This window comes from Tupaia chinensis, unplaced genomic scaffold, assembly GCF_000334495.1.
Source record: "Tupaia chinensis unplaced genomic scaffold, TupChi_1.0 Scaffold000619_1, whole genome shotgun sequence".
In the NCBI taxonomy this organism is placed as follows: Eukaryota; Metazoa; Chordata; class Mammalia; order Scandentia; family Tupaiidae; genus Tupaia; species Tupaia belangeri.
The window spans coordinates 1,693,965-1,705,367 of record NW_006160139.1 but is presented as its reverse complement, the minus strand read 5'-3'; the positions used below and the strand labels follow the sequence as shown (position 1 = coordinate 1,705,367).

The following is an 11,403-nucleotide window of genomic DNA, read 5'->3' as shown; positions in this document are numbered from 1 at the left end:
GACAGTGGCCCAGTCTGAAGAATCCACACACTGTGACAGGGAGAGACTTCCCTGAAGCCTCCAGTTGGAACAGGAGCCCCTCAGGGAGGCAGACAGCTTCACTCCCTCCTCACTTACCAGCCCCCAAACTTCTAAATGGACTTACCCATTTTCTCTTGACCACCATCTGTGTGCAAGGCATAGTGCCAGGTCTTAGACCCCACTGTGACAATACACTGAGTTTGAGGGTGGGAGGTTCTTAAAGGTCAAGTCCAGTAGAACTACCAGGAGAGTAATAGAAACCCTTAGAGCATGGTGACCAAGAACTACCCAGCTGTGGCAGGACACATACACAGCCGCTTTGCATTTTATAGAGGGAGTTTACAATTTTTATGTGAACCCTCATTAAAAACAAACAAACAAAACAAAACAAGGAAATACTAAAAGCGGATTCATACAAAACTGAAATGATTTGGCCAAATTTAGTCTTCTAGCAAATGATGGGAGTGGAACTAAAGACCAGATATTTGGATTTTAGTCATACTACAAGGATTACTCAATAGAAAAATCCTAGCCCAAGAGCAGAAAACAGTCTCTCCTGAGTTTTTACCCACTGTTCCCAGCTTCAGTTCTGAGATTTCCCTGCAGACCAAGGGAAATTCCTCTTTTATATCATGGCCTTTGAAATCTGCAAACAGGTCCGAGGGAACACTGCAGGGACTTCCCATATGTGCAGGATGTGTGCACCTGCCAGTGCTCCAGGATGGCGGTGGCTGGATCATAACACCAAGACCCCACTAGGAGCCCTCTCTCCATGGAAGGAATAAATCAACAAACTGAAAATAATACATCAATTTAACAATATAAATATAATTTAGAAACAGCTCTCATGTTCCCTCTGGGTAGCCTTGTTTCAGATTAAATTTCTAAGTTCTTTTCATTCTCTCTTAGACCGTTTACATCACATCATTGAGAATCTCTTGGACTTGCCTAGTCCAAGAGAAAGTATCATGATGATTTTTAAAATATGTCTCTTTTAAGTGGTCCCATCTGGAGGTAAATGTGCTTATTAAATTCTACAGTCATGGGCTAGGAATACAGTAGCTATCAGGTCATCCCGCTGCGCTCCCTTCAAGTATGCTGATTCACATGTTTCCAGGCATCTAATACCTCTGACTGTCATGTGCAACTGCTCTGACAGGAGTCTGCTTCTCTTGTCTCTTGCACAGGTGGGAATGTGGAACCAAAAATAGTCCTTGACTTTTATACCTACAAAGTTTTTTGGAGGTCTTTGGAGATCTTATTCTCTTTTTAATACTTTATTTCTCCATTTTGTCACCAACGAATAGGAAAGTGTTGGTCTATATCTTCATCTGAATCTGGGTCTCCAAAGAGTTCAGAGCCTGGTGGGTTCAAACATCTGTTTAAAGTTTAAAATCAATTCATTTTCCAGAGTTATGGGTGTTCAATTAGTTGTACTTAGTCTATACAGTCATCATAAAAATATTCCAAATTCCTTACAGAAGTCCAGATGGACCAGAGCTCTAGGTTCTCTTGGTTTATTGGCCTGGTTACCATATCAGAGAAGGAAATGGCATTCTCACATGTTTTGTCTTCAGTGAATCTAACCTAGAACTCTGTGATCCTCTGTTCTCTTCCAAGTGTTTATAAACTGTCCTTTTCATTATTTGAATAGAATCTTCCTTATTTAATTGATGTGAGGGATGAATAATGTCATGAGGGCTAAGTGTTAGCCAGTGTCTGGCACAGATTAATCACCACTTAATATCCGCTATATAATTAGGATGAGTCACAGGAAATATAACTAAAGTAGGAGAGGATTTTTACTTTCCCTTTGCTGTCACTCTAAACCATCAACTCCCACTAGCTAGCCCATTAATTTCATGTTCTCTTGCTCTAACATAATTCAAAATACCTGTCAGAAACTCACTTTGCCTCTGACCCTTACATTCTCCTTTCTTAGGTGGACTCTGATTTGTCTCAATTCTCACAACTGTCCTCACCTATTCAAAACAAAGTCATACATGTTTTTGCCAGATGGACCAGAGCTCTAGGTTCTCTTGGTTTATTGGCCTGGTTACCATATCAGAGAAGGAAATGGCATTCTCACATGTTTTGTCTTCAGTGAATCTAACCTAGAACTCTGTGATCCTCTGTTCTCTTCCAAGTGTTTATAAACTGTCCTTTTCATTATTTGAATAGAATCTTCCTTATTTAATTGATGTGAGGGATGAATAATGTCATGAGGGCTAAGTGTTAGCCAGTGTCTGGCACAGATTAATCACCACTTAATATCCGCTATATAATTAGGATGAGTCACAGGAAATATAACTAAAGTAGGAGAGGATTTTTTACTTTCCCTTTGCTGTCACTCTAAACCATCAACTCCCACTAGCTAGCCCATTAATTTCATGTTCTCTTGCTCTAACATAATTCAAAATACCTGTCAGAAACTCACTTTGCCTCTGACCCTTACATTCTCCTTTCTTAGGTGGACTCTGATTTGTCTCAATTCTCACAACTGACCTCACCTCTTCAAAACAAAGTCATACATGTTTTTGGCAGGCAGGTGGTGTGGTAGTTAAGGTGCTGGATCCCACTCGGCCAACTCTGTGGGTTCAAGTCTCAGACCCAGTGGCCTAAAAAAACATGCCAAGTGCATGTGTATGCATGTCCAAAATCCTGAGAAGAGGATGGAGGAAAAGGGATTACAGCATGGCCATTCCCACTGGGTAGGGAGGGTGATTTCTCATTTTCTCTTGCTATCTCTCTCTGTCTCTATCTGGTGAGTACACATGCCCTATAGCAAAAAAAATCTAAAAATAAAAACAAAACAATAAAACACCCCAAAGTGCTTCTTGCTTCTTTTTTTCCTTATGACTCACTTCATCAGGACAAGCAGCATTCATGTCTTCCAAGCTCATCCCTAGGGCCTTCGCCAGATCTTCATTCAGATCCCAGGAACCGTTTGCATTTTGGAGGGAAATCAGTTGCACAAGACCATTCTCTTCGAAGTCTTTGTAGAGAAAAAAGGAAGTGAATGAAAAATGACAGTGTTATTGGCCCCTTAGCATACCTGAAAGAAGTTCCTGAGTCTCAGCAAAGGCTGCAGCAGAGTGGCACAGAAAGAAAGTCACCAGACAGCATCCCAAAGACCTGTGTTCAAACCCAGCTTGTGAAGGATGACCAAGAGAACAGGGGCCCAAACAAGGTGGCTGCTGACTTCTGTGGAGTGAGGTTCCAGCCTGCAGGCAAGCTGCGTAATCTGAGAAGGCAAAGGGTGTTAAGCTAGAAGCCACCCAGACCCCTGGGGTGGCAGATTTCAGGGCCCTACATTGTAGAGGTTGCACTGTCCCTGTCAAATAGAGGGACTGGGCAAATCTCACCTCCTACCTAATGTTTTCCAAACAGATTCCTGGGTAGAGGGAGCCACAAGAGAGCAAAGCACTGAAGATTAGCCCTTTAGCTGAGCATGGATCAGAGGAGCAACCTGAGGCCCATCTTACCTGCAGGCTCATGCTCAGGCTCCACACTGGTCCTGCTCGTGGGGAAATAAGACAGTCCCACGTCAGGGAGGGGGCCTCTGAGACACATGGATTTCTTCCGTTTCCTGCTACTACGAACTAGTCCTATATGTGTGACAGACAAATTTTAGTGGAAAAAGTCCTGCAGAAATGCTTACCTAGATCGTACACATCCTTGTAAGCCATTGGTCTACAGAGCTCATAATCATTTTGCTCAGATGTCATGCTCGCACAATAAAAAATTTCACTTCTGTTTTGGGGTGCAGGAGGAGGTGTATAGAACAAAGACCGTGTACGACCTGAAAAATACCAGAACAAATATTGAGACTGAGGCACACTAAGCTCTCTGCAGTAGGTGAATGGCCCTGCTAATTTGAGGCACAAACCCTCCCACCCATATCTGCTTCTGTCGTCACCGTCACCTCTTTGTGCCTGCTTGCCTGCCTTCCTTCCTTCCTTTCAGATTTTTACTACAGGGAGTGCATACTCACTAGACAGAAAGAGAACTTACCCCCAGGGGGATGGCCTTGCCACAATTCCTTCTCCATTCTCCTCCTGGGATCTTGGGCACACATGCACTCATGCCTGACATGAGTTTTAAGCTGCCAGGTTTGGCTCTGAATCATGATGTGGGAGTCCAGCAGTGTAACCATTACACCATCTGCTGGTTTCTGTGCCACCCTTTTCTCGTGAGCCCATCTCCTGCATATCCCCTTACTCTCTGAGACTTTTTTCTACCTTCTACTGTGTGCTCTGAAACTCCTGACACATGCTAAATAATCTTTCCTGCACCTTTAGTTTTAATTCAGGAAGAAGTCTTAACTTAAAACTATTTTTTCTCAGGAAGAAGTCTTAACTTAAAACTATTTTTTCCTTCCAAAAACAGTTCTCTCCTACCCCTCTCAAATGGCTGCTGCTCAGTGTACACACTCCAGGCACTCAGGCTGGGAGGTGGAGTTGGCAAGCTCTTCCTGTAATGCTGCATCCAGACCATTACTCTTCCACCCTCACTGTACTACCTTCCGCAGGTCCTGACTATGTTTACCCTCCAACCTCCCATCATCCACTGAAGGATCTGAGAGCCAGATCACAGGCTTCCATTCACTGCAAGGCTTCCATCACCTTGAGAGACTTCAGCACCATGGAGACGGCCTATCCAAAGTCTTAGTGCAAAGCATCTTGACTTCCGCAGATCCAGTGGCTTCTGCTCCATTCTCCTTTAGCTTACCAAGACATAAGGACCTCACAGTTGTGCAGAATTGTTTCACTTGAAAAATACTAAACTGAACACAAAAATCCTATTTTTAAAATGCAATCTCAAATTTTTCCTGATTTCTAACTCAGGGATTCCTATGTTATCTGATCTCTGACCTCACCTGGGCCCGTATGGCCTTAATTCTTCTCCCCCTCCCGCCCCCATTAACCTCCTCCTACCTTTGCTCCCCTCTCTGTTCAGCCCCAGTCTCATATCCAGCACCTATCACCCCTTTATCAATGTCTCCAAGTCCATGACCCTAATTTCCTTCAACACATTCTTCTGGTTAAACCTCAACCTTGAAGTTAGGCCAGTACTCTACCATCATTCTTGCACCAAGGCTGCTGAAGACTGCTAAAATACATCACATAAACTAAAAAGGTCAAGGTATTCCATCTAAACTAGCCCCTCAACACTCCTTGACAGATGTTTCTGTTTCTCTCTGGGCAGTCCACTCCCCAATTATCCTACTGGTTCTTTTAAACCTTTACACTCCTCAAATCCTCTATTCTGTTGCTTCCACTCTCAAGCTCTTTGGTTAATCTTTATGTCTAACTCACTAAAACTATAGAAAAAGCATCAGATAGAAACTCCAAAACCTTGGCTTTTGGGCTAAACTAGAAATCTAATATCATTACATTTTTTCCATTTCCTGGAAAAAGTGGGAGAAGGCATTTGTCCTACAGAGGCTGATCTTTCTACTGCTGCGATAGTCCTCCCACACCTCTCTCTGTTATTAGGTCATGGGAAAAGTCAGGACACATTTTTGCATACATTTTTGCATAATTTTCTGATGACTCAATAGCTACCTCCTCCCCCAACCTCAGCCCTAGTATTTTCAACCCTCTCTATTGGCACTTTCCTCTTATCATTGCAACATTCTTCAACTTTCTCCCATTCTAAGATTTTAAAGACATAAAATACACAAAAAACTGCCTCAACTCTATAACATCCTCTACAACTGTTACCCTCTATTTCTTCTCCTTCTAGCCTAACATCTTTTTTAAGTTTATACATGTTGCCCCTCATTTACTCAGTAATGCTCTATAACGCAGATTCTCTCCTGACCTCTCCAATGAAATTGCTCATTATAAGATCAGTAGGGAGTCTTTGGACACAAACTCAAACTCTTACCAGTTTTACTTTGACTTCTATAAAATATCTGATTGTTTGATAACTCCCTTTGTTCTATCATAATTCCCTGTAGCTTTGAAAATGCATTCACTTCTTTTCTTCCTAACTCATTATATTTATTTTTGTTTGTGGACTCTTCTACTGCCCTTCCATTACATGCTATGTATTCTTCAGGGTTTCATCCTCACTCTCCTTTCTGTTCATTTTATACCCACCCCTGTATAATCTCATCCATTCTTATGACTTAGTTATTATCTAGATACTAAATATTACCACATGTTTATCTTCATCTTTGATACACTCCTGAACACCAAACTCTTCTATATCCATTCTTATATGGATATTCCAAAGGCATCTCAAGTTCAAAGTGCTCTAAAATATTTCAACATTTTACCACCTCAAGTTGTTTCTGTTCTTTTTCCCTATTTAAATAAATAATATCATCATCCATACAGTTGCTTAACCAGAAATCTGGGTATCATCCTTAGTAACTTACTGCCTCTATATCCAATCAATCCCTAAACTGATCCTGTATAAGCTGTCACACATTTTCTTTCTTATATTACCTGATAACGCCTCAGCTGAATCTTCTTCATCCTCCTCTTTGATGCAATAGATTTATATCTAGTCGCCTCAGCTGAATCTTCTTCATTCTCCTCTTTGATGCAATAGATTTATATCTAGTCTCTCTAGAAATATTGCTTCTTCTCAAGTCATTCTCTAAATTGGTCTGAAAGTTATAATTATAAACACTCAATAACATTAGTCTCCTTCTGTAATTCATTCAGTCTCCCTTAAAATATATTTCAAACTCTTTAATGCTTAAGTATAAAAATAGTTAATAACAGTTTCTAATATATAGGGTTATTATGAGGTTTAATTAACCTAAGATATAAAAAGTATTTAGAAGAAGGGCCAGTATGGAGTAAGCCCACACAAGTGTTATTTACCATCATTATCACCACTGTCATTCACCAGTCTCTTGGTCTTTCCACATCATTCATCTAAGAGTTTGAGACTTGGCTCATGGAGCTTCTTCCACAGTCGTATTATCATCCTGATAAGTTGAATATCATATGGATAGTCACTCTTTCAACCTAACCAACATCACTTGACCACCTCAAGCCTCAAGCCCATAATATGTCATCTCTGATTTTTTTTTTTCTGCTATAGGGCATGTGGGCTCGCCAGACAGACAGAGACAGAGAGATAGAAAGCGAGAAATCACCCCCCCAGGGGGGATGCCCACGCCGCAATCCCTTCTCCTCCATTCTCCTCTCGGGATCTTGGGCACACACAAGTCTGGGTCTCCTCAGATGCTGCTCCTGATCTTTATAATGCTTTTGTTCCTCATTCCTTGCCTGGATAACTTACTTAACCCATTAGATCTCAGGTAAGATGTCACCTATTTGGGGAAAATTCTTTAACTTCTACTCCCTCCCTACTGTGTTTGATTGTACTGATCCCTATCCTGCCTTCTGTCTTACACGTTGAGCTTATCCGTGTTGTGATATTTCTTATAGCATCTTAAAAATCTGGTCATCTGTTTGCCACCCCTCCTTTCTCCTCACCCCCACTCCCTGGGAGCAGAAATTGTATTTTGTTCACTACTGCATTTTCTGTGATAAGTGCAATAACCAATATATGGTAGGTGCCGAAACAGGAAAACATGTAAGAAACAAATGCATGAAAGATACAGGACTCACCTTGAAGCCTCCTCCAGAACTAATATACATATCATACCTTCTCTAGCTGTGGAATACTGTCCAGGAGATATCTTTAGCTGACTCAGATCTTCAAGCTTTTAATTGCTACAGTCATTCAGTTTATTTCAGGCCTGTGACATTCTTAGCAATTGATACCCATTCCTTAACAACCCTGTTCATCAGAAATATTCGTGATTTTTTTTAAAGATATTTTTTCTATAAGGTATGTGCACTCACCAGAAACACAGAGAAAATAAGTGAGAAATATCCACACCCCCCATGGGGATGGCCACATCATACTCCTTTCCCCTCCATTCTCCTCTTGGGATTTTGGGCACACATGCACATGTGCCTGGCATGAGTTTTAAGCTGCTGGGTGTGGCTCTAACCGTAGTTGACTACGTGGGTATGCAGGGATGATGTAACCATTATGCCATCTGCTGATCCCTCTTTGTGATCTTTAATCATCCAGTTATCAGGAAGATAAATTCGTTCTAGGATTAGACAGTTTGATTACTCAATGCTTACTGTATTCTGTTTGAATGTTTCTTTGACATTTTTCCTTTTTAATTATTTTAAACCTGCCAGCCACTGGGATATATTCTACTTCCTTAAAACAAAGAACTTTAATAGTAGCCAAAAATCCTACATGTAGAAATACAAGAAAAATAAAGCAACTTTATAAATTTTTCTTTAAATAATATTCTATTTCCAGGATCTCTTACACTTTATGAATTTGAATAAGACAGAACTCACCACAGAGATATAAGGGTGCTGACATTGCAGCACGCGCGCCCAACAGCATGGGCCTCGGGATGTCCCTACGTGTCATGGGCCCCTGAACGGGCTTGTTGAGCTCCTTGTTGATGGCGATGAAAGCCGTGAAGGAGCTCAGGACCCCAGATGCCATGCTGATGTTCAACACGTCTTTTTTATCACTTGCCGGAGTCTCCCCGCTGCCCATGTCCTTGGCCTGGATCAAGGACTTGGCAGCAAGGCGGTGAATGGTGAAGCTGGAAGAAAAAAATTCCTGAGACTTAGAGAAAACATCACATGCCTTGTATTCAGAACTTTGAACAGGCAGGAAGGAAAGTTAGTTCGTAGATAGAAGAGAGAGTCAGACAGGGAGAGAGATAAGACTTCAGTAGATCAGAGAGGAAAAGTGGATGCAGGGAAACAACTGAATCCAGAATTAAGAAAAGGAATCTTTATTGGAGAATTTAATCCATTCACATTCAATGTTATTATCGATGTTACCAGCCCTGTCCTGACTTTAAGTTGGCCATTGTCTTAGCTGCCTTTTATTCCTTTGTTTCTGTCTCTTAATTCCTTAGTTTTCCTGGAACAGTACTTTCTTTAGGGTTCCTTGAAGAGCTGGTCTGGTGTTGGCAAATTCGTTCAGGTTTTGTTTGTCTGATTAAATTCCCCAATCATGAGACAAAGACTGGCTGAATGGAAAAAAAAAAAAAAAAAAAAAAAAAAAACACCAAAAACCCTCTTCAGAAACCCTCTTTCTGTTGCCTATAGGAAACCTACCTCATGGATAAAGACATACATAGACTGAAAGTGAAGGGTTGGGAAAAGGTTTTTCCATGCAAATGGGAACCAATAAAAAGTTGCAGTTGCAATACTAATTTCTGACAAAATAGGCTTTAAAACAAAAACTGTTTGAAGAGAAAAAGAAGGGCAATATATTGTAGTAAAAAGATCAATAGCTCAAGTAGATATAATGCTTAAAAATATCTACACGCCTAACAGAGGAGCACCCAAGTATGTGAACGAAAGACTGTTAGATCTAAAAGGGGAGATGGACTGCAATATACTAATTGTTGGAATGCACTTGGAACAGATCATCTAGACAAAAAATAGATAAAGAGAGAAGGGATCTAATACCATAAAAGATATGGACTTAACAGACATCTATAGAACTTTTCACCCAAAACCCACGAGATACACTTTTTTCTCACCCCCACATGGAAACTTCTTAAAGATTGAACACATCATAGGGCACAAAGCAAGCCTCTACAGATTCAAAGGCATAGAAACTATATCCAGCATCTTCTCTGACCATGATGGAATTAAACTTGAGTTTAATTGCAAGAGAAATCCTCAAAAATAATCAAATACCTGGAAACTAAACAATCTACTCCTGAATGCTTCCACAACTACTGAAGAAGTAAAGACTGAAATAAAAAGATTCATGGAAGCCAATGACAATGAGGACACGAGTTTCCATAATCTTTGGGACACTGCTAAAGCAGTTATAAGAGGGAAGTTCATAGCAATTAGTGCACATAAGAGGAAGATGGAAAGAAGGCAAATGGATTGCCTAACACCAAGCCTTAGAGAATTGGAAAAGCAACAGCAAAAATATCCAAAAATCTCCAGAAGAAGGGAAATAATAAAGATACGAGCAGAAATAAATTAAATAGAAAGTAAGAGAACTATACAGAAAATAAATGAAAGTAAAAGCTGGTTCTTTAAAAAGATAAACAAAATCGATACACCACTAGCAAGACTTATTAAGAAGAAGAGAGAAAGGAACCAGATGATTCAAATCTGCAATGAAGCGGGCAATATAACAACAGACAAAGTAGAATTACAAAACATCATTAGAGGATACTGTGAACAACTACATGCCAAGAAACAAGACAATCTCGATGAGATGGACAAATTTCTGAACACATATAATCTACCAAGATTGAGCCAGGAAGATATAGAAAGTCTGAATAGTCCCAAAACAAGTGAGGAGATTGAATCAGTAATAAATAACCTTCCAACAAAGAAAAGCCCTGGACCTGATGGCTTCACCTCTGAATTTTATAAAACTTTCAAAAAGTCTTAATGTCCCTTCTGCTCAAGTTATTTCTAAAGATCCAAAAGGGTGAATCTCTCCGTAATTCATTCTATGAAATCTCTATCAACTTTATCCTTAAAACAGATAAAGACAGGACAAGGAAGGAAAACTACAGACCAATATCTCTGCTATAGATGCAAAGATTCTCAACAAGATACTAGCAAATCGTATCCAACAACTTATAAAAAAGATTATACATCATGATCAGGTTGAATTTATTCCAGAAATGAAAGGTTGGTTCAACATAAGGAAAACCATAAATGTAATACACCATATTAACAGGAATAAAGATAAAAACCATATGATCATATCGATTGATGCAGTAAAAGCATTTGATAAGATACAACATGCCTTCATGATCAAGACTTGCAGCAAAATCGGCATAGAAGGTTCATTTCTAAACACGATAAAAGCTATCTATGAAAAACTCATTGTGAACATAATCCTGAATGGAGAAAGCTGAAAGCTTTCCCACTAAAAATGGGTACGAGACAAGGATGCCCACTTTCTCCAGTCCTTTTCAACATAGTACTGGAAGTCCTTGCCAATGCATTCAGAAAAGAGAAAAAAATAAAAGGCATTCAAATAGGAAAATAAGAGGTGATCCTCTCTCTATTAGCAGATGACATGACTGTATACATAGAGGAACCAATGGTTTCCATGAAAAAAATTTCTGGAAGTAATGCACAAATACAGTAAAGTTGCAGGATATAAAATCAATATACAGAAAGCTATAGAATTTCTATATATGAACAACAGGCAGACTGAGATTGAAATGAAAAAAGTTATTCCATTTACCATACCCACAAAAAGTATAAGATACTTAGGAATAAATCTAACCATAGAAGTTAATGACCTCCACAAGGAAAACTACGAGAAGCTAAAAAAAGAAATTGAAAATGACACAAAAAAGTGGAAGGACATCCC

The 11,403-nt window shown here is 39.9% G+C and overlaps 1 protein-coding gene across 1 annotated transcript in view; it reads right to left on the bottom strand.

The window, feature by feature from the left end:
• LOC102477636 (von Willebrand factor A domain-containing protein 5A) overlaps positions 1-11,403 on the bottom strand; it is a gene marked incomplete at both ends in the record, with an annotated part of 33,077 nt that continues 21,674 nt past the window's right edge. The window contains 5 exons of the mRNA XM_014591787.2: positions 1-30; positions 2,886-3,016; positions 3,683-3,823; positions 4,647-4,741; positions 8,345-8,632. Of these exons, the coding sequence (XP_014447273.2) occupies positions 1-30; positions 2,886-3,016; positions 3,683-3,823; positions 4,647-4,741; positions 8,345-8,632 (685 nt within the window). The remainder of the gene's footprint in view (positions 31-2,885; positions 3,017-3,682; positions 3,824-4,646; positions 4,742-8,344; positions 8,633-11,403) is intronic.